Source organism: Mustelus asterias, chromosome 18, assembly GCF_964213995.1.
Source record: "Mustelus asterias chromosome 18, sMusAst1.hap1.1, whole genome shotgun sequence".
NCBI lineage: Eukaryota > Metazoa > Chordata > Chondrichthyes > Carcharhiniformes > Triakidae > Mustelus > Mustelus asterias.
This window is the reverse complement of record NC_135818.1, coordinates 67,076,593-67,100,319: the sequence shown is the minus strand read 5'-3', so window position 1 is coordinate 67,100,319 and position 23,727 is coordinate 67,076,593. Positions and strand designations below refer to the sequence as shown.

Sequence of the window (23,727 nt, the reverse complement as noted above, 5' to 3'; positions counted from 1 at the left end):
AAGAAAGGCTTCTCAAGGGTTGGTCTGGCTAAAGTCAACCTGAGGAACACTGAAGAGGGCTCCAATCTTGAAAATAATCCACGTTTCTTAACACACGCTTTTAAAAATTACCTTGTTCTCTGTCATGTATTTTCACGGAGGAGTTCCTGCTTCTTGGGGGTTTCTTCCCTCGTCCCCAGTCAGACCCCGATTCCGAAGACTCCAATTTTATTTGGCGATGCCGTCGGGATCTCGGTGCCTTAAAACAAAATTGTGACTTTTGCTTTTAACAATTCAACCTCGCAACGTTGCTTTACATTCATGACAATGTAAAAGGACATCTGCCAAGAACTTCAATCCTAAACAAGTGCACCAAAACATGAAGAATGGAAACGCAAGTAAACGGTTGACCCCAGACCCATCACTGGGCTTGCCAGACCAAACCTACAAAGGTAGACAGTAACCGACAATACATAGATAGAGGGGAAGATTGAGATGTAAAAAGAAAAAGTTATAAGTCAATATCATCTTAGAATTTGACAAGTCACCCAACTGAAAATGACTGGACTTAGCCTTTGACATTCCAGCAGGCATTCCCAGGTTGTGGAGTGCACTCCTGTAATGGAGAGAAGTGGGGGGAGGGGGGGTCTGAAATTGGAGGCTATTTTTGTGAAGTGGTTTACAGGTATTGGGTCACTAATTATCACATTCAAAAGGCCTAAATCCTGCTTTGTGGTTCCGTCCGGAACACAACAAAAATGGCATTAGCAGTGTGGCCAATGCCTGAACAGATTAGGTATAAGCAGACATACAGCTAAATTGGTGCCTTTTTTAAACCAAGCAGGTATAACTCTACCAAATTCTGCCTGCTAATAATACATCTTTCTGGGTAGGGAACAGTCTGTGAACGTTTGGTAGAAATCTTTGCCTTGTACTCCAGTCATGCTGCTGCACGAAAAGCAGTGGGGCTGCAAATAATTGAAGACTATTTGCATGGTGACCTTGAATGAATGGCACTGTGTAAAACTGAAACCATCCAGGTGGGGGAAAGGTGTAATTTCTTTAACTAACATGGTAAAATTATGTCCAGAAACAATTAAACTTAGATTATGATCTTTTAAAATCCGTTTACATCACTATTGTTCCTTCCCTGCCTAGCTTCCAATTGTTTTGGAGATCCCGGCGTTGGACAGGGTTGGGCACAGTAAGAAGTCTCACAACACCAGGTTAAAGTCCAACAGGTTATTTGGTAGCATAAGCTTTCAGAGCGCTACTCATTCATCAGGTGAGTGGAGAGTTGGGTTCACAAATAGGGCATATATAGACAGTATAGATATATAAAGGGCATATATAGACAGTATAGATATATATAGATATATAAAGGGCATATACAGACAGTATAGATATATATAGATATATAAAGGGCATATACAGACAATATAGATATATATCATAGAATCCCTACAGGAGACAATTTGGCCCATCAGGTCTGCACTGACCGCAATCCCATCCAGGCCCTATTCCCGCAACCCCACATATTTAACCTACTAATCCCTCTAACCTACGCATCCCGGACACTAAAGGGCAATTCAGCATGGCCAATCAACCTAACCCACACATCTTTGGACTGTGGGAGGAAACCGCAACACCCGGAGGAAACTCACGCAGACACGGGGAGAATGTGCAAACTCCACTTAGATAGTGACCCAAATCAGGAATCGAACTCAGGTCCTTGGAGCTGTGAGGCAGCAATGCTAACCACTGTGCCACCATGCCGCCCACAATATATATGCCCTGTTTGTGAACCCAACTCTCCACTCACCTGATGAAGGAGCAGCGCTCCGAAAGCTCATGCTACTAAATAAACCTGTTGGACTTTAACCTGGTGTTGTGAGACTTCTTACTAGCTTCCAATTGTCTCCTAAAAAGGGCACTTTTACTGAGGTGGAGGGTTTCTGGGCAGTAACAGTAATCCTCCAGTGCCTTCCATTAGTGACCAGTTTTCAAGTGCAAGCTCTAATGGGGAACATTAGGAAGTTCATTAGACTCTGAGATTCATCACATCTGAACCTAACCAACTGGTTCTTGCACAGGCTTACAACCACAGGGGTCAATTAGATATACTTCACAAGTGGGAGTCCTGCTAACCTATTCATTTACCAAGGGACCTGGAGGTTAACCGCGCTGCTATGCTTCAGCCGATTGCGATCAGCTAACTCAGCAAAGACCAGGGATCAAACCACACTCAGAGATGCACTTACACATCCACCAGCCTTCCATGAGAAAGACGCATTAATGTCCCGGTCTAGAATCAAACTCAGGACATCTCAAGTAAAGTTTACATCATTACCCATCAAGATTATGCAATTGGTTCCCCATCTAATAACGTTAAACATTAGTCAGTGCAATTATTCTTTAGCAAGAATCAGTAATAAAAGACAACCAGTTATTCAACAAAAATGAGTATTTGGTATACTAACCGTCACTGTTGAATTGTATGATTTTGATTTTATCTTTGCTAGGGTCTGTGCACGATTGGAACCCTACGAAAAACAAACACGCACTTCAACCAGTTTCAACATTACCTTCTATATACTTAAAGAATACAAACTTGAGCAAAGTACTTTTGTTAAATGACACTAAACTAACGCCGGAGATCTGGAATAAAACCAAGTGTAAGAAAGGCTCAGCAGATCTAACAGCATCTGTGGAGAGAGAAGCAGAGTTAACACCGAGTCCAATATGACTCTTCTGTAGATGCTGCCAGACCTGCTGAGTTTTTCCCGGTACCATCTGTTTTTATTGTTAAATGACAGTTCTTCTTTGTTCAGCTATAATAGGTTTTTCCATTGTGTATTCACATCTGCTGTAAAATGTATTATAATAACCTTAAGGGTTTGATTAATAAGGCTGGAGTTAATAAGATCATCCCTCAGTTTAGTTGCAACAGCAGGTAGACATTGAGTATAATATTGAGAGATACAAGCACAGTACACAGAGTTCATACACAGTGATGACGGAGATTGCTCAATTATTTGTTACGAATCAAAAATCTGGATTTCTCATTAACCATGTTAATGTGGTTTACCCACATTACCCACAAAAGGCACACCCTGGTAACCTTGGATTCTTAATTAGCAGTGTACCATCTACCAACTTAGAACACTTGACAATAATTATATGTTGGAGAGGAAAGATTACGGGATGTGTACATGCCAGTGAATTTATCTTGGCCCCAATTAAAAGGTTAATATTTTGCATTTATTCAAATTAACATGGTTATTAGATAAATGAGAATGCACATTCTAACAGTATAAGGTGACAGAGTCATCTTCAGAACTTGGTTGCATATAGTTTGCTGAGATATCTAGGAAAGCAAGGCCACCTCTGATGGTAACAATCCTGCAAGAACTTTTCCCAGCCCCTGCTGATGGGATGGCAGTCTAATGTATAAACAAGGTATTAAAGCAAGGGTGCAAGTGACAGTTCAGACTTGTAGCTCAGTCAACACAATATCAGTGAACAGAATCTGAGTGAGTACTGCAGAAGCACTCGGAAACATCTGCAATATAAACGTACCACCAGTCTCAAGGGAACCAACACTGCAGCATGTACTCACAGCCTGGAAACAAATACTGTGGCAAATGTAATACTTTACAGATTTACCACAGGGAAAACGGAACAGAATTTAGCACGCTAGAGGCAATATCGTACTTATAATTTATGGGTCTTGCTCAGCTCTCCACCGCTGCAAATTTATTCACATATTTTATTTGCATATTTGCCAAGTGACAGGATTATCACCTAATCCCTCAAAATCTCGACAAATACCAATTGTAAAAATAATAGAAATCAAATACACATTCAGTTCACTACATTGTTATTTCGCCTCCCCTACATCCATTAAAGCTTTAGGTTTCAGATTTACTTCTGTGGAACATAAATATTTCTATAAATGTACAAGGCTGGAAGAGGCGGCGACGGGGTCGGGAAGGGGAGGCGGCGACGGGGTCGGGAAGGGGAGGCGGCGACGGGGTCGGGAAGGGGAGGCGGCGACGGGGTCGGGAAGGGGAGGCGGCGACGGGGTCGGGAAGGGGAGGCGGCGACGGGGTCGGGAAGGGGAGGCGGCGACGGGGTCGGGAAGGGGAGGCGGCGACGGGGTCGGGAAGGGGAGGCGGCGACGGGGTCGGGAAGGGGAGGCGGCGACGGGGTCGGGAAGGGGAGGCGGCGACGGGGTCGGGAAGGGGAGGCGGCGACGGGGTCGGGAAGGGGAGGCGGCGACGGGGTCGGGAAGGGGAGGCGGCGACGGGGTCGGGAAGGGGAGGCGGCGACGGGGTCGGGAAGGGGAGGCGGCGACGGGGTCGGGAAGGGGAGGCGGCGACGGGGTCGGGAAGGGGAGGCGGCGACGGGGTCGGGAAGGGGAGGCGGCGACGGGGTCGGGAAGGGGAGGCGGCGACGGGGTCGGGAAGGGGAGGCGGCGACGGGGTCGGGAAGGGGAGGCGGCGACGGGGTCGGGAAGGGGAGGCGGCGACGGGGTCGGGAAGGGGAGGCGGCGACGGGGTCGGGAAGGGGAGGCGGCGACGGGGTCGGGAAGGGGAGGCGGCGACGGGGTCGGGAAGGGGAGGCGGCGACGGGGTCGGGAAGGGGAAGGGGAGGTGACGGGGTCAGTAAACGGAAGCGACGATGGGCTCAGGAAGGGGAGGCCATGGATCGGGAAGCGGAGCTGACGGGGACGGGAAGGGCAAGGCCGTGGAGGGGGGCACAAGGGGAGGACGGTTAAAATAGAGTCATTGATGGAGCGGAACTCAATGTGGGATGGTGAGCACGGTGGTGATGGATGAATGGGGCTTGTTGTAAATGTTTTACTGCAAGTGTTTTGTATTAAATCTCATTTGAAATACACAATTTATCTTAATTCTCTCATATAAAATCAATCTTCTATTCTTCACCATACCACCCTGTAATGTAACCCATGGTCACATTGTAAAGCTAAGTTTAAAATCTGAAAACTCCACAGGGGTGACAGGTGAATGAGACTTGGTGCGAGTTGAGACATGGACAGCCAGGTTTTGGAGGACCTGAGTTGATGTAAGGGAAAAGTGGGAGGTTGGCCATGGGAACAGGTAATAGCCAGGACTGGAGGTAACTAAAACATCAATGAGAGTTTCAGCTGCAAGTAGGTTAAGGCAGGGATGCAGACGGACAATATTATGGATGGGAATAGATAGTCTTTGTGATGTGGGATGATGTGGAGTGAGGAACTTTGCTGAGGATCATATAGAAGGCCAAAGTTGCAAACAGTCAGGCACCAGGCACTGGGAGCAATGGAGTCAATGGCTGGGGAGCAGAATGTGTGATGTTTTGAGGATAATAACAAAGATAACTTAATAAAATCAAGAGCAACAGAACAAAACCAGCTAATCTCTCCAACGCGCCAACTGATCCACTTCCATGGGGAGGTTGGATGTTTGCATTGATGATTAAAAAGTTAAAAGTTAAGCCTGTCAATGGTGATTGTGATTGGCCTTGTGACAACTTTATTTATTAATCACAAGTAGGCTTACATTAACACTGCAATAACACTGTGAAAATCCCCTAGTCGCCACACTCCGGTGTCTGTTTGGGTACACTGATGGAGAATTTAGTATGGCCAATGCACATACCAACACATCTTTCAGACTGTGGGAGGAAACCGGAGCATCCGGAGGAAACCCACGCAGACAGGGGAGAACGTGCAGACTCCATACAGACAGTGATCCAAGCCAGCAATCCAACCTGGGTCCCTGGCGCTGTGAGGTAGCAGTATCAACCACTGTACCACCGTGCCACACCAGCTACACCCAGTTTCTATGTTGCTTGATTTACCAAAAGAAGCATTCTGGCTTAGATTGCCTTCTGGAATTGTGAACAGCTTCCATTTTGTGCGGCACAGTGGTTAGCACTGCTGCCTCACAGCGCCAGGAACCCGGGTTCAATTCCGGCCTTGGGCGACTGCCTGTGTGGAGTTTGCACATTCTCCCACTGTCTGCATGGGTTTCCTCCGGGTGCTCCAGTTTCCTCCCACGGGTTCAAAGATGTGTGGGTTTTAGGTGCACTGGCCATGCTAAATTGCCCCTTAGTGTCAGAGGAATTAACAAGATAAATACGTGGAGGGTATGGATGGGATTGTTGTCGGTGCAGGCTCGATGGGCCATATGGCCTACTTCTGCAATTCATTTTGTTGTGTAGCTCAGTTTTAATTTTGAATTACTTAAATCACTTGTAGCCAAGCAAGTATGTTAACAGTTACATATTGGTGGGATTGTTTTTAGCCCAGACTGATCTCAGTTCAAAAAGGTCATAAAAGATTCAACAGCAACATTTTAAAAAAGTCGATGTAAGACAATCGCTGCTGAATTAAAGTCTTCAAACATTTTAAATTGGACATATAATGCCGGCGGGCAATACTTAACTCCTAGGTGCGAAACAAAGCAAAACCCCGTGTCAATGAATTTACAATTCAGCTGAGGAGAATCAAACATAGTTCAGGCTTACTGACAAGCTATAAAAGATTAAAAATACTGCAATATTTGAAACTCAGTTATAAACATTGCAAAGTATTTTCTTCCAAATGTGTAAAACTGGGCAGCTTTCAACAACAGACAATGTACGACTAGGATTTCCACAAATACAGCTCAGCAAAGGTTCATGAATAATTCATTCACCTTGTATCATTTCTACTGAGAGAAAGAAACTTTGGCAAAAGCCAGACATTGCCAGAAATCGATACTCTATAGTCTCAGATCCACTGGGGATACTGAGCACACTTTTGTCAATGGAAATCAGAGGGATCTGAAATCTCAGCCCAAGCATCAAGGTCAGGCTTTAGTGTCACTCGGCTCACCTTCTGCTCTTCCGATCCCTCTTGTTCGGAGCCCAAGCTTCCTGGTTCCTCGGTCAACTTTGTGCCCTGAAAAATTTGAGATAAACGTATTACTTGTTTTCTTTAGATAATCAGCCTAAATTTGAAACGCCTGAATATTTGACCAGTCAGGAAAAGTAAAAGATTTGACAGCTTATTTATTAGTCGTACATTAACACCTCAATGAGGTTACTGCGAAATTCCCCTGGTCACCACAGTCCGGCACCTGTTCGGGTCAATGCACCTAACCAGCACGTCTTTCAGACCGTGGGAGAAAACCGGCGCACCCGGAGGAAACCCACACAGACACGTGCAAACTCCAGACAGATAGTGACCCATGCCGGGAATCGAACGTGAGTCCCTGGCGCCGTGAAGCAGCAGTGCTAACCACTGTGCTACCCATTGGATGCATCCAATCAGAACATTTAGCTGTTTTCCCAGGTTATAGAAGGATGAGGCAGCACCGAGTAAAATATTGACAGACTATTACTAAAATGTCACAGCAGAACTCAGAATTTGCAGATCTTGACACCTGCTTGTCTGTTACCAGACCATGAGACTAAAGACATTCCAATTCTCCCAAAGTTAGATACCTTTCCAATTTCATACATAGCTTTACACAGACTGACTTGAACATCAATGTATAAAGAAAAGACACACGGTGAAATGTGCAATGAAGCAGAATCCACTCCCACATCCAAAATACAGGACCAGTGAATTCCATATTGGGCACTGCCATCTACACATTTTAACTGACTGGCAACGTTCTATCTTAAGCAATGCAAACTCATTTCTACAATCTCTGCACATGTAATCATGTAACATCTGGACAGCACTATGCTGATGCTCTTGTAATGTCATTTTAAAAAGCATTGACAATGTATAACCTTTTTACTGAGTAAATTAAATGGCTGAAAGTAGACACTGGCCAATAAATTCACCAGGATTACAAATCAGACTGATCCACAATAGCTGTCAGCACCTGAACTGCTGCAACTGCAGACAACACGCGTGAGAGATGTTAATCTTTCACCCATGCAGTATTCCTCTACTTAGAAGTAAAGTGAAGATACTAGCAAAATTCAGCAATGAAGGGCATGAATGGAGGGTTCAAGAATTCGAGAAAGGAGATGAGGGTGACTGAGTTCCGAGGGTTTTCATTCCTGCTCTTTATCCAGGAATTTGCATAAAAGTTGCATGGCAAGGATAGAACCAAATGCTGTTCCATGCTTGAATGGTTGCCAACATGACGGCAGCGCTGAGACATGAAAAATCCTGCCACTGGAATTGCACCACAAGCATCAGTATCGCCAGGAAAGAGGAGAAAAAGGGGCAAAAAGAAAAACCACACTCAGCAACTCCATAAATCAGACACACAGTTCAAATATTTCGGATCGTTTAGCACCAGCAAAAGATTTGAGAACTGTGCAACCAGAGCACAAGTAAATTGTTGGTACTGAACACTCTACGCAGAACAAGTTCTACAATGTTTTACTGCCTTTTGTTTTACTGCTTCCTTCAGTGCCGTGACCATTCTGAATACATTCAATTCAAATTTTCTCTGCAGAAATGGATCAAAGTTTCATTGCAAACACACAGCCACTGATGGCAGCATCGAGATTAACATCTAATGCCTCAACTGCTTTCAGCACTTGACAAAATCTCATTAGTTTAAATGCCACGTTTCATACAACCTCCGGGCAGCTGACAGATTGCTCTCTGCAATTACAAAGAACTCATCAATAACATTTTTACTGAAAAGCAATTGAACGTAGCCTTACCAGACACTACTTTCACACAAATTATTGATCTCATGATGCATCTACAAGGTAATTTTTTTTGCCCCACTGTAAAATTATGAACTTATTTCATTGTGTGCTAACAGGCTACTCTACAACAAAATCTCTGAACTGAATAAGTCTCAATGTACACAATAGTATCTTCATAAAGCTTGAAGATTCAACACCCCAGGCATATTGCGGAACTACTTCTGCATGGGGTGGCACAGTGTTTAGCACTGCTGCCTCAGAGCATCCCAGGCCTGGGTTCGACTCTAGCCTTGGGTGACGGCTATGTGCAGTTTGCACGTTCTTTCCATGTCTGCGTAGGTTTCCTCTGGGTGCTCCTGTTTCCTCCCACAGTCCAAAAATGTGCAAGTTAGGTGGATTGGCCATGCTAAATTGTACTTTAGTGTTCCATGGTGTGTAGGTTAGATGGATTAACCATAGTAAATGTGTGGGGTTAAGGGGGATAGGGCCTGGGTAAGTTGCTCTGACAGAGAGTCAGTGCAGACTTGATGGGCTGAATGGCCTCCTTCTGTACTGTAATAAAGTACTGTTGTACTATAATTCTATTCTTGAAGTGCTAAAATGAAGTGCACTAAGTGTTCACTTAAAGCTGTGGCTGCATTCCTGAAAATCATAACTTTAAGTGAAATGATATTAAGTGAATCATAGGTTCCCACAGGAATCAATGTTGAGGCTGGAGTTCGGCTCATCTCTTGTCTGAAACAAAATGCACAAGTTGAAACACTGTACTATGCTTGGGCAGCAAACTGCATTCCTAACTGAATCTTCCCACTGCCTCAGAAAAACAGCCAGCAAAATCAAGGACCTCACGCACCCCAGACATACTCTCTTCCACCTTCTTCTGTCGCGAAAAAGATACAAAAGTCTGAGATCACGTACCAATCGACTCAAGATCAGACATCAGACTTTTGAATGGAACCACAATATATGAAGTTGACCTTTCCCTACACCCTAGTTCTGATTGTACTCTCCTTTCCTTCTCTATGAATGGTATGCTTTGTCTGCGTAGCGTGCAAGAAACAATACTTTTCACTGTATACTAATATATGCGACAATAAGGAATCAAATCAAAAACTTGCAAAACAAAATTTATCACTAAATATAAAATAAATGCAATACACAAATTAAATTATTTTGACAAATGACAGTACTGTACCCACCACAGTGCAGTACTGTTAGAATGATTGGCCAGGCTCCATCAAGTAGCAGATGTTGGTCAGTGCAGTTAACAGCTACTGACCACCTTCTACCACGAGATGAAGCCCAGGACTTAGAGCGGCATAAGGAGTGAAGCTAGCAACGGAGCCAGACGCCGGAAGCGACTGAAGATCAGATGCCAAGAACTCAGCAAATATATTGACAGTGCCTTATGAATGACGTGAAAGTAAAACAGTGGCTGCTTTTCCGAGGCAGTGGGTAGATTCAGCTAGGAATGCAGTTTGCCGCACATGTATGGTACAGTGTTTCAACTTGTTTATTGAGAACTTACTGTATATAAAGAGCTGTAACAATAAAAAAATCTAATCCTGCAATTTATTACTGTATATGGTCTGTTCTAACTGGGTCCCTATCCAAGGCCTGTACAATGATTCATAACCCACGTGCAATAGTCAGCAAACCTTTTCCTGACCCACACTATTTACCACCTCTCACTGAAGACAAAAGTCATGCTGGCGGATATTTCAACAGTTGCTGCAGCCCTTCACTAAACTCACTTAAATGGTCACCCTTCATGTGTCAACCCAGTTAATACCAGCAGGTTATTCGGCCAGAGGCAGAAAAGCAACCAAGCTTGATCCTGTTTTACCATCATTTGACATTTCCACACATGCATCTGCCAGCAGACAGCTTGCACGACTGGTCTGGGATTTTTCCTGCATTACCCAGAGGAGCCAACTCCAGCATTTGACTATAATGCTGGAAGAGATAAACTCACTCAATACGCATCAGCAACAGAATCTGGGGCTTTCATCAATACTCATGAGTTTGTCTGATGGCTCAGCGAACAATGCATCAATGAGCGATCAGACAAACTCATGAGTATTGATGGTCTTACAAGAAGCTGATGACCTGTCCCAAAGAGACCCTGACAGGAAGGTCACCCTGGCAACCCTCCACAGTACAATATGAGGAGCAAAAGAGTACAAAATTATTCAATTTTCTTTCTTGGTTGCGTCCCAAAGTCGTAGAATTGTTTCTAAAGTCACTGACAAATTATACCTGAATTTCTAGCTATTTGTTCACTCATGTGAAAGTTATTGGAAATGCAGCCAGCATAATCAAGGACCTCACGCACCCCAACATACTCTCTTCCACCTTCTTCCATTAGGAAAAAGATACAAAAGTCTGAGGTCACGTACCAATCAACTCAAGAGCAGCTTCTTTCCTGCTGCCATCAGACCTTTGAATGGACCTACCTCGCACCAAGTTGGTCTTTCTCTACACCCTAGCTTTGACTGTAACACCACATTCTGCACCCTCTCCTTTCCTACTCCTCTATGTATTCTATGAACGGTATGCTTTATCTGTGTAGCACGCAAGAAACAATACTTTGCACTGTATCCCAATACATGTGACAACAGTAAATCAAATCAAATAAGCAGAGCTAGAATTTCAGTCTAAAGGGGAAATATCTTGTTCGTTTGAAATCAGTTTCAGCGCACCTTACACTGAATCACAAATATTGTCTGGCATTGCACAATCAACAATAAATGTTACCTTATTCACTTGCCACTGCTGAAACTCCACCGTTAGGTTCTTCAGCTCAGACACAAAGTCTCCTCGAATTAAACTTAATGCCTTGTCCAGCTGGGTTTTGTTCGCGGAGATCATACGTTTCATTGTTTGGTAGTGTTCATGAATATTCATAAGTTCCTTTAACAGACACAGATTTAAGAAAAAGGAAGCATTTTAATATACAAATATTTCATTCAAAATATATATTTTAAAAATCCCTTCTGCTGGCTTTTTTTTCCCCCCCTTAGAACCGGTCAAACTTTGCCCTTGCTGTCACCCTCAGCTGATTGTCCATGTTTCATGTTTGCAGGCTTGTACCTTCTTTATGGACTGTACAATACACAGCTGTGTCAGCCAAAGGAAAAGGTACAAGACCTACAGTGGTAGATTACAACAGTCTCCAACGCTTTTCAACCGAAATCATTCTCTCGTACTGTCTTACCTCCAAAACATCGACAGCAATGAGCTCAGACACCAGGTTAGGCCTCTCTCGAAAGTTCTCGTTAACTGTATTGAGCACCTTTCTCCTCTTCTTATTGTAAGCGAGCTGGAAAAAAAAATAAAAGCAAGTTCTCAGGAGTAAAGTGCGATTCTTTCTTTAAAGGAAATTTATGCTTACTTAAAATATTTTCACACAAAATTGATTGCCAAGTTTGAGAAAGAAATCAGTGAAAAATATTTATAACACGAGTATCTACAGCATGACATTGTAACCTGGAAATGACACATCATAAACAAAGGTTTAGCAATTCCCTATCAAACACCTCCATTTGCTATTTTAATAAACAGATGAACTTAATGTGCCTCCATTAAAATAGGGACAGAAATTTGCTCTTTGAATGTTGATGTGCCAGGATCCCAGGTTCGATTCCCGGCTTGGGTGACTGTTTGTGGAGTCTGAACGTTCGCCCAGACTGCGTCCGATTTCCTCCCACAGTCCAATGCAGGATAGGTAGAATGGCCATGCTAAATTGCCCCTTAGTGTCCCAAGATGTGCATCCATAGAATTCCTAGCATGTAGAAGAGCGCCATTTGGCCCATCGAGTCTGCACCGACTCTCTGACAAAACATCTAACCTAAGCCCAAGCCCCATCCTATCCCCGTAACCCCACACATTTGCCCCGCCGGTCCCCTAACCTACACATTTTTGGACTCTAAGGGGCAATTTAGGTTAGGTGTAGGTTAGGTGGATTAGCCACGGTAAATGCGTGGGGTTACAGGGATAAGGCCTGAGTCAGATGCTCTTTTGGGCAGTTGATGCAGACTCATTGGGCCGAATGGCCTCCTCCAGCACTGTAGGGATTCTATGCTGTACTGAATTTTCAACAGAAGCAGAATTAGGATTCAATAATTAACACTCACCAATGTTGGCATTGCTGTGAAATGGAAGGCTTTGTCATTTAGGAGCTTTCTCAGAACATACACAGCATCAAAATGTTCTGCATTCACCATTTCCTCTTGGCAGCTTGACACCTCATCCCAGTATTGCAATGCCACCCTGATCTGCACGCAATAAAGATTTAACTGTTCATTATATAAATATTTGTAAAGGTATTAAATTCAAACTCCATCATGGCCCCAAGCACCGAGAAGGGGAAAATTACCTGGGGCTTCCATCACAGACACGTCTAATACTCGGCCCATGACTAGATTAGAATGGTGCGGAGGCAAAATTCAAATAAAACCAAGCCATGTGCAGCTACATGGAAAATAACAGTTGAACTTACAGGGGACTACACAGAAAGCAGAGCTCAGAAACAAGCCCTTCAGTACAACTGGTCTATAATAATGTTTATGTTCTACACATACCTCCTCCTAGTCTTCTTCATTTAACCTCATCAATGTATCACTTTATTTCTTTGTCCCTTGTGTTATCCATCTTTCTCAAGTATGCTGTTGCCGGAACTACCCCTCTAACTATATTGTAACCAGTCTCTGCAAAGAAAGACTCCCATTTTCATGACCACCAGATGTCTCCAAGTGCTTTGAGACAAATGAAGTACTTTTTACACTTTAATCACTGTTGTAATGTGGGAAACACAGCAAACTCCCATAAACATCAATGTGACTATGACCAGATAATCTATTCTTTTGTGATGTTAATTGAGGGATATTACTGACCAAGTCACGAGGGAGAACTTCCCTGGCTCTTCAAAGTAGTGATATGGTATGTCTGACAAAATTGTTGTTAGACTAGTAATCCAAACACCCAGGACAAAATCTAGGGACCGAGGTTCAAATCCCATCATGGTAGATGGTAATATCTGAATACAATATATTTTTTAAATCTGGAATTAAAAAGAATGATGATCATGAAACAATTGTCATAAAAACACATCTGGTTCACTAATGCCCTTTAGGAAATCTGCCTTCTTTACCTGGTCTGGCCTACATGTGACTCCAGCACCACAGCAGTGTGGTTGACTCACAAATGGAGGGCAGCTAGGGATGGGCAATAAATGCTGGCCCAGCCAGCGATGCTCACATTCTGCAAATGAACTCCACCCGAACAGGCAGATGGGGGCTTGGCTTAACACCTCATCTGTAACATGGCAATTCCACTAGTGCAGCACTCCCTCAACCCTGGGATAGGAACTGAATAAGAAGTTTAACAACACCAGGTTAAAGTCCAACAGGTTTATTTGGTAGCAAAAGCCACACAAGCTTTCAAAGCTCCAAGCCCCTTCTTCAGGTGAGTGGGAATTCTGCACACTGCACAGAATTCCCACTCACCTGAAGAAGGGGCTTGGAGCTCCGAAAGCTTGTGTGGCTTTTGCTACCAAATAAACCTGTTGGACTTTAACCTGGTGTTGTTAAACTTCTTACTGTGTTTACCCCAGTCCAACGCCGGCATCTCCACATCATAGGAACTGAACCCAGGACCTTTGTCTCAGAACTGTAAGTGCTACCAACTGAGTCACGGTTGACACTCTGGGTAAAATAGAATTGGTATTACGTGTGATATTTGTGTCTCCAGTTTTGCTCTCCCTCATAATCTAAAGTACATTTGATGGCCATGAGAAAGGGAAAAAGTACAAGTCTCCAGTGATATTTACAATGGTGCAATAAGCAAACAGGTAGCAACAGGAATGACCACTCAACAAACTTTAGGGTAATGTTGTGCTTACCTTTTCCTTTGGCTGACACAGCTGTGTATTGTACAGTCCGTAAAGAAGGTACAAGCCTCCAAACCGGATCTGAAAACTGTAAGGGGGGAAGAAATACTGACTTGCCAGGGCTAATGCTTCCCTGGTGAACTTTCTGCCGTCGGTTATTCCCATCTTTCCACTAAAAAACAACAAAGGGTGTTTAATGTCAGCTCTTTACGTACTTCTATGGATTTCAAAGTTATGTACATGCACCAATAATTGAATCTACATATTATTCAACGCCATCTCTACACCAAAGGAGATGAGGGACACAGCAATCCAGGATGCTGTGCTTAAAACTGGGTAAGAGTTTTAACAACACCAGGTTAAAGTCCAACAGGTTTATAACAGAGCAGATATCCACTCCATCAGACGAAGGAGCAGCGTTCCGAAAGCTAATGGCATTTGCTACCAAATAAACCTGTTGGGACTTTAACCTGGTGTTGTTATAACTCTTACTGTATTTACCCCAGTCCAACACCGGCATCTTCACATCGTGCTTAAAACTAACATGGAGACCAACATTCCCATGCTGCTGCTGGAGTTTTTCTCTTAGCCCGAGGAAAAGGAGTTGTGCCGTTGAGAAACGACTGAAATATTACAACTTTAAATGTCATAGTTTGCTGCGAGGGGAATTTCCTGGTGCACTGCCACTGACCTTTGTCACCTCTTTGGGGGAATTGTATTCAAATCTGAAGCTCTTGGTGTTTTTGTCCTAAACCAGCCACTAACACAAAGAGCAGCAGAGTAAAAAAAAGGTAAAATCATTAGGTCTTTTTTACCAACAACTTGTTCCTATTCAACTTCACAGGAGAAGAAATTTGATATTTCTATTCATATTGGCAGGAAGAACGCAGAGAGACAACAGAGAATAAAGGGTATAATTGTAAAGGAATGCAGATGTACAAGGATCTGAGTGTAAATGTGCATTCAAGGTGGCAGAGCAAGTTGAGAGTGCATTTAATAAAGCATCCCAAGGATTTATTAATAGGGGCATAGAGTGTGAAGGCCAAGAGGTTATGGTAAACTTGTACAGAATGCTAGTTCAGCCACAACATGAGTATTGCCTCCAGTTCTGGGTGCCAAACAAGGCATTAGAGAGAATGCACAAAACATTCATGAGAATGATCCCAGAGATGAGAAACGTAGATAGATTGGAGAAGTTAGGACTGTTTTCTTGAAAAGAAAGTTGAGAAGAGATTTGATAGAGGTATTCAAAATCATGAAGGGGCCTGGACAGAATAGATGGGGGAAAACGGTTCCCATTGGTGGAATGATCGAGAATGAGATCACAGATTGAAGGTAATTGGCAAAAGTAGCAATGGCGACATGAGGAAAGCTTTTTCACAGGGCAAGTGGTTAGGACCTGGAATGCACTGCCTGAGAATGAGGCAGAGGCAGCTTCAATCGAGGCATTCATGGTGGAAAAAGAGACATACGAAGGTGCTCACAATGTTCTAAATTACAAATAAACATATTTCAGTGTCATCTTATAATCATAGAACATAGAACAGTACAGCACAGAACAGGCCCTTCGGCCCACGATGTTGTGCCGAGCTTTATCTGAAACCAAAATCAAGCTATCCCACTCCCTATCATCCTGGTGTGCTCCATGTGCCTACCCAATAACCGCTTAAATGTTCCTAAAGTGTCTGACTCCACCATCACTGCAGGCAGTCCATTCCACACCCCAACCACTCTCTGTGTAAAGAACCTACCTCTGATATCCTTCCTGTATCTCCCACCACGAACCCTATAGTTATGCCCCCTTGTAATAGCTCCATCCACCCGAGGAAATAGTCTTTGAACGTTCACTCTATCTATCCCCTTCATCATTTTATAAACCTCTATTAAGTCTCCCCTCACCCTCCTCCACTCCAGAGAGAACAGCCCTAGCTCCCTCAACCTTTCCTCATAAGACCTACCCTCCAAACCAGGCAGCATCCTGGTAAATCTCCTCTGTACTCTTTCCAGCGCTTCCACATCCTTCTTATAGTGAGGTGACCAGAACTGCACACAATATTCCAAATGTGGTCTCACCAAGGTCCTGTACAGTTGCAGCATAACCCCACGGCTCTTAAACTCCAACCTCCTGTTAATAAAAGCTAACACACTATAGGCCTTCTTCACAGCTCTATCCACTTGAGTGGCAACCTTTAGAGATCTGTGGATATGGACCCCAAGATCTCTCTGTTCCTCCACAGTCTTCAGAACCCTACCTTTGACCCTGTAATCCACATTTAAATTAGTCCTACCAAAATTAATCACCTCACATTTATCAGGGTTAAACTCCATTTGCCATTTTTCAGCCCAGCTTTGCATCCTATCTATGTCTCTTTGCAGCCTACAATAGCCCTCCACCTCATCCACTACTCCACCAATCTTGGTGTCATCAGCAAATTTACTGATCCACCCTTCAGCCCCCTCCTCCAAGTCATTAATAAAAATCACAAAGAGCAGAGGACCAAGCACTGATCCCTGCGGCACTCCGCTAGCAACCTGTCTCCAATCCGAAAATTTTCCATCCACCACCACCCTTTGTCTTCGATCAGACAGCCAGTTACCTATCCAATCGGCCAACTTTCCCTCTATCCCACACCTCCTCACTTTCATCATAAGCCGACCATGGGGGACCTTATCAAACGCCTTACTAAAATCCATGTATATGACATCAACTGCCCTACCTTCATCAACACACTTCGTTACCTCCTCAAATAATTCTATCAAATTTGTGAGGCACGACTTGCCCTTCACGAATCCATGCTGACTATCCCGGATTAATCCGCATCTTTCTAAATGGTCGTAAATCCCATCTCTAAGAACCTTTTCCATCAATTTATCAACCACCGAAGTAAGACTAACCGGTCTATAATTACCAGGGTCATTTTTATTCCCTTTCTTAAACAGAGGAACAACATTCGCCATTCTCCAGTCCTCTGGCACCATCCCTGTGGACAGCGAGGACCCAAAGATCAAAGCCAAAGGCTCTGCAATCTCATCCCTTACCTCCCAAAGAATCCTAGGATACATTTCACCAGGGCCCAGGGGACTTATCGACCTTCAGTTTATTCAAAACTGCCAGGACATCCTCCCTCCGAACATCTATTTCCTCCAGCCTATTAGCCTGTAACACCTTCTCTTCCTCAAAACATGGCCCCTCTCCTTGGTGAACACTGAAGAAAAGTATTCATTCATCACCTCGCCTATCTCTACTGACTCCATACACAAGTTCCCACTACTGTCATTGACCGGCCCTAACCTCACCCTGGTCATTCTTTTATTCCTTACATAAGAGTAAAAAGCCTTGGGGTTTTCCTTCATCCGACCCGCCAAGGACTTCTCGTGTCCCCTCCTAGCTCTCCTCAGCAGTGATATCTGGGCCCTTTCAGTACTGACCTATTTCGCTTTCCTGATTTGAATTCACCCACCACGGGAGGCTGTGCCTTCTGCTGCCAAGGTCCTAGGCACTGGTATTCTCTCCTTAAAACTCTCTGCCTCGCTTTCCTTCTTTAAGCATTGCATTAAAACCTACCCTTTTGACCAAGCTTTTTCAACTGCCTTCGTTCAGTGTCATAATGTTCGTATAGCAATGGGGAATTAATCCTGGCCTTGCCAGCAATGGTCCCATCCCAGGAATGATTGTATTTAAAATGCTCCAGTGAGGGGGCTTGCGACTATATTAAAGGTGCTATATAAATGCAAATTGTTGTTCCTGAGAATTGGAGCATCATTAATACTTGCAAAAAAAACAGAAAATGTTAGAAAATCTCAGCAGATCTGACAGCATCTGTGGAGAGAGAATTATGCGAATGTCCTAGAATCATCCAGAATCGAAACGTTGGTTCTGTTCTCTCTCCACAGATGCTGTCAGACCTGCTGAAGGTTTTCCAGCATTTTATGCTTTTGTTTCAGATTCCAGCATCTGCAGTAATTTGCTTTTATCTTAGTGATCAATGCTTGTAAATTTATTTACACTGATTCAGAGTACAAGTAGCACCAACTCGGGGGATCTGCCAGGTTATCCGGCAAAAATAAATTCCCATAGAAATAGCTGAATGATATCCGAGTCTGCCATGGAAACCAGCGCTTGACCCCAGAAGTCCATGGTCACTGGTCCACCAGTTGGCAAAGAGATAGCATCCAGTCTCAGCACTCGGCTCACTCGCAGCAGGACAAGAGGAAAGGTGAGAGCTGGTAAGCTGTCGGCACCATTGGTCTCATCAGCACTATCAGCTCCAATAACACTTTCCTAACATTGGTGTTAGTTTACTGACCTCAGTGTAACTCTACCTACCTCAGGGAGTGCCCGCTCAACTCAATGACACTCTACTAACTTCAGTATAACCCTCAAAGTTGGCAACAGTCTACTTAAGCAGTACTAACCTCAGAGACAGTCTTAACTTCATAATAAAACTAAGACATGCATGTCAACCTCCCAACGTCAGTTAATTCTCTTTCACTTTCAACAGATCCCTACTAACCTTACCCACAGTTTACTCAGCTTCATAATGGGTGGCACAGTGATTAACATTGCTGCCTCACAGCGTCAGGGACCCGGGTCCAATTCTGACCTTGTTTGGAGTTCGCCCAGTGTCTGCGTGGGTTTGCTCCAGGTGCTCCAGTTTCCTCCCACAGTCCAAAGATGTGTGGGTTTTGACTGGCCATGCTAAATTGCCCCTTAGTCTCAGGGAGATTAACAGGTTAAATATGTACGGTTACGGGGATAGGGCCTGAGTGGGATTGTTGTCAGTGCAGACTCGATGGGCCAAATGGCCTCTTTCTGCACTGTAGGGATTCTATGATTAACATTCTAAAAATAGCAGGATCAAAATAAATTACTAAGATTGGAAAAACTTGTTGTAAACAAACAATAAAGACCAGATATGGATTTCTTTTTAAATTTGACACTCTCACATCTTGTTTTAAGCATTTTAAAATACCCAGATTAATACTTATTTAGTAAAGATCAATATTTATAAGAATGTCAAATCCTGACTTCACGCTAGGTGAAGTTTGAGGTTTTGTTATACTTAAATTTTAATTACATAAGAAGTATAAAACACTGCCACCTCCAAACCATTGAGAAGATGGTTGCTTGAATATGCCTACTACAGTTGGTGATAACATTAGCTCTTGGATTTGCCTTGAACACCCATTTGGTTAAGGCAGAGCATCATTGTGGTTGAGCTATTTAATGCCAGGTTTAATTGTTGGTGCTGCCAGACCTGCTGAGTTTTCCCCGAGCTTTCTGCTTTGTATTCTGACCGTGACTCGAATGGGCTCACGTATTTTCGAGGTGAGAATTGAAACAGGTTCAGGCATGATGCACTGCATGGTTAAATATACTCAACACTCACTGTGTCAACTCACACATGAATGAAGGTCATTTGGGCAAGATATTGATGGGCAACCAACACTTCCAAAAGTTGCGATCCATCAGCGGCCAATCCGTTCAGAGGGGGAGAATTGTCCAAGAAAATAAAGGGTTCTTACTAAAAGATAGTGGAGAACTTCATGTCCCTCCAGATGGCGGAGAACTCCTCATAGCGCACGCTTTCAGTCTGCTGAAAACGCAACAGCAGCCTCTCAAAATCAGTCTTCAAACCAGCTGTCAATGACATGTTTACTGCAATGTCTTCAGTCACGGATAGTCTATGAGAAAACAAAGATCAAATTAAATAAGATATGTCTCAAGATGAGAATAAAGCAATTGTGTTGGGTACAGTCACAAGCTAACATGTCAGACAGCACAGTGTGACCAAGTGATGGGACTTGGGCTGAAATCCCAACATTAGTCATTCCAAGTTTGGAAGTGAAACAAATGGCATTCCCTTCGTGTGCATAAAACACGGCTGATCTACTTTTCAAAATAACACAGTTATTATCTGACTGAGCCACTGAGTAGTTTCACTTCCACAGTGGTTGCTAGATAGTAACCAAGGTTTCTTTTGTTCTCCTCCTTAACCCAGGGGCTAAGGTTAGCTAAATCAATAAGGACTAGCAGCGTACAACCTTGTTAGTTAAATGGCTCACCCATACCCTGTTTTTACTATTCACAGCTCCCCAGTTTGTTGCACGCTAGCTGGGCGCAGGCTGCAATCGAACCTTCCTGCTCTGTGTGGCTCAGCCACTCAGTAACATGAAAATGTCTGCCATTATTTCAATATGATGGATCAGCCAAATGTTGAATTTACACACAGTTATCCTGCCAACTTGTTCCTCACTTCCTCGGTGTAGTTTGAACATCGAGGATTGTCACCTCAGTAAAATGTAAGTAAAAAATAAACATAGGTGTGGCCACGGTCTTTGATATTGTGCACATTCTCAGATCTTTTTCTAAGCAGGGCTCCAGTCAGTGACTGTGTTGGGTACAGTCACAAGCTAACATGTCAGACAGCACAGTGTTATCAAGTGATGGGACTTGGGCTGAAAGCTCAATATTAGTCATTCCAAGTTTGGAAGTGAACCAAATGGCATTACCTTTCCTGATCCCTCCTGCCAACACTTAAAACTTACAATCAACAGCATTTATTTATCGCAGAAAGCAACAATATTTTGTACGTTCTCCCCGTGTCTGCGTGGGTTTCTTCCGGGTGTTCTGATTTCCTCCCACACTCCAAAGTTGTGCAAGTGAGGTGGATTAGCCATGCTAAATTGTCCCTTAGCTTCTCAAGATGTGTCGGCCAGGTGGATTAGCTGGATAAATGTTTGGGGTTATGGGGATAGGGCAGGAGAGGTGGGCCTGGATAAGATGCTCTATCAGAATCAGTGCAGATTCGATAGGCTGAATGGCCTCCTTCTACACTGTTGGGATTCTATGATTATATTGAAATTAGAACACTCATTTTAGAGGCATGAATTTAAAATGTAAAGATATCAACAGCCATGAATTATCAATAGACTATAATCATTCTGCCATGTCTGCAAATAGCACCTTAGAGGGATTTCCATTTTTAACTGAGCAATGAGAGGTCGTGGGTCTCATAAGTTCCGAAGATATACAAGCAGAATTAGGCCATTCGGCCCATCAAGTCTGCTCTGCTATTCGTTCATGGCTGATATGTTCCTCATCCCCATTTTCCTGCTTTCTCCCCATAACCCTTCAACCCATTACCAATTAAAACTCTGTCTAACTCCTCCTTAAGTTTACTCACTGTCCCGGCATCCACCACACTTTGGGGCAGCGAATTCCACAGATTCACAACCCTTTGGGAGAAGTAGTTTCTCTTCAACTCTGTTTTAAAGTTGCTACCTCTTATCCTCAGACTGTGACCTCTCATCCTAGAATGCCCCACAAGAGGAAGCATCCGCTCCACGTCTACTTTTATCATCTTATATACCTCAATTTGATCTCCCCTCATTCTTCTAAAATTTCAGAGAGTATAGGCCTAAACTGTTCAATCTCTCTACTTACGACAAACCCCTCATCTCTGGAATCAATCTAGTGAACCTCCAATGCAATCGAGTGAATTGCCTCCAATGCAATAACATCTTTCCTCAAATAAGGGGGTCAAAACTGCACACAATACTCCAGGTGCGGCCTCACCAATGCCTTGTATAGTTGCAACAATGCTTCCTTACTTTATATTCTATTCCTTTAGCTATAAATGCCAACATTCCATTTGCTTTCTTTATTATCTGCTGTACCTGCATGCTAGCGATTTTTTAAAAAACGCAGATGTTGGAAATCAGAAAATGTTGGAAAAGTTCATCACTCAACTGCTGTGCAGAGAACAGACAAGTTAACATTACAGATGCAGACCCTTCTTCAAGATCTCTGTTTCAAAGAACAGAACTTGTGCAAAACTTTAACCTTCCCGATGCTAAACCTGTTTATTACCAAGCAAATCTTCACATTTATTGCCAGTCCCCTATAGAAACAACACAAATGCCACAGCAGGGAATTAAACACATCATGGGCAGTGAAATAAAGACAGAAAAGGGTGAAAAAACTCGACAGATCTGGCAACATCTGACCGGTGCTACCAGATCTGATGAATTCTTACACCATTTTCTGCTGTTATTTCAGATTTGCAGCATTTTGCTTTTGTACTGCCGTTGGGAGGCATTCATTTCGGTCAAAGGTCTTCCACCCATCAGGTGGGCATTCGCAAGGATACAACACAAGGTAAATCAACACATTTATACCAACTCATAGTAAGCCATAACGCTCATTTGGAGAGCAGACACCACAGGTCAAATGGCCCTCATGATTTTGTGATGTAATTAATACTGATTTCCCTGACACTGGTATCCTTGCGAACGTCCTGATGAGTGCAAGGTGAAAAACTTCGACAAAAAGGTCGCTTTTGTCTATCGTGCTCAAATACTGTAAAAGCAAACCACCACTTTGCTTCTATTTTGGGGAAAAGCTGCTTCCACCTTTATCTTTAAATGGTTTGAAGTGTAGGCTGAAGATTGGGGCAGGGTTTTGTTTGAGGTGGGGTTGGGGGGGTTACATGGTGAAGAGCTCCCCACTGGAAATGGCGGCTGACACAGACTCACAACGGCGCTTCCCCGAGCCTCTTACCAAAATCAGAGTCAAAACAGGCCGCTCTATCCCAGTGCAGACCGTAGTTACCGGCTGTGCGGCCTGACATCCCCGGCATCAACTTCGCCTCAAGCCTCCAGCTGCCCAGGCTCCCCGCTCGTCGCCTCCCTCCCGCCGTCCCCGTCCGCCCTCCAACAACGGCGCCTCCGAGCGGCCAAACTCCGGAAGCGCGGTCCCCGCTTGTGACCTCCAGAGGGAGCACTCAGCAAAGAGCAGGGGGAAACAAAACCAATGTGCTTAAATCAACCCACACACTCTGAACGATTATTTGGAGCAGGATAAATAAACATTAATGAGAACTTTTTAAAAAATAAATTATAATAGTGTGGGCAGCACAGTGGTTAGCACTGCTGCCTCACAGCTCACGTGAGAACACCATCCACCAGGTACACGGTACATACTCTTGCGACTCGGCCAACGTTGTCTACCTGATAAGCTGCAGGAAAGGATGTCCCGAGGCATGGTACATTGGGGAGACCATGCAGACGCTACAACAACGGATGAATGAACACCGCTCGACAATCACCAGGCAGGAGTGTTCTCTTCCTGTTGGGGAACACTTCAGCGGTCACGGGCATTCAGCCTCTGATCTTCGGGTAAGTG

The 23,727-nt window shown here is 43.9% G+C and overlaps 1 protein-coding gene across 3 annotated transcripts in view; it reads right to left on the bottom strand.

Annotated features, from left to right (window-relative positions):
* Positions 1-23,280, bottom strand: part of snapc1b (small nuclear RNA activating complex, polypeptide 1b) — a 30,306-nt gene extending 7,026 nt beyond the window's left edge. Inside the window, exons 1-9 of one of the 3 annotated variants that reach the window (XM_078234235.1) lie at positions 23,104-23,280; positions 20,067-20,225; positions 14,553-14,712; positions 12,787-12,927; positions 11,867-11,971; positions 11,407-11,562; positions 6,863-6,928; positions 2,460-2,522; positions 112-238 (exon numbers count right to left, since the gene is read on the bottom strand). In XM_078234235.1, the coding sequence (XP_078090361.1) occupies positions 112-238; positions 2,460-2,522; positions 6,863-6,928; positions 11,407-11,562; positions 11,867-11,971; positions 12,787-12,927; positions 14,553-14,712; positions 20,067-20,194 (946 nt within the window). In that variant the 5' untranslated portion in view covers positions 20,195-20,225; positions 23,104-23,280. Of the gene's footprint in view, positions 1-111; positions 239-2,459; positions 2,523-6,862; positions 6,929-11,406; positions 11,563-11,866; positions 11,972-12,786; positions 12,928-14,552; positions 14,713-19,930; positions 20,226-23,103 lie in introns of all 3 variants that reach the window. The other 2 variants (XM_078234236.1, XM_078234237.1) reach the window with 2 other exon arrangements.
* Between the last annotated feature and the right edge of the window lie 447 nt (positions 23,281-23,727).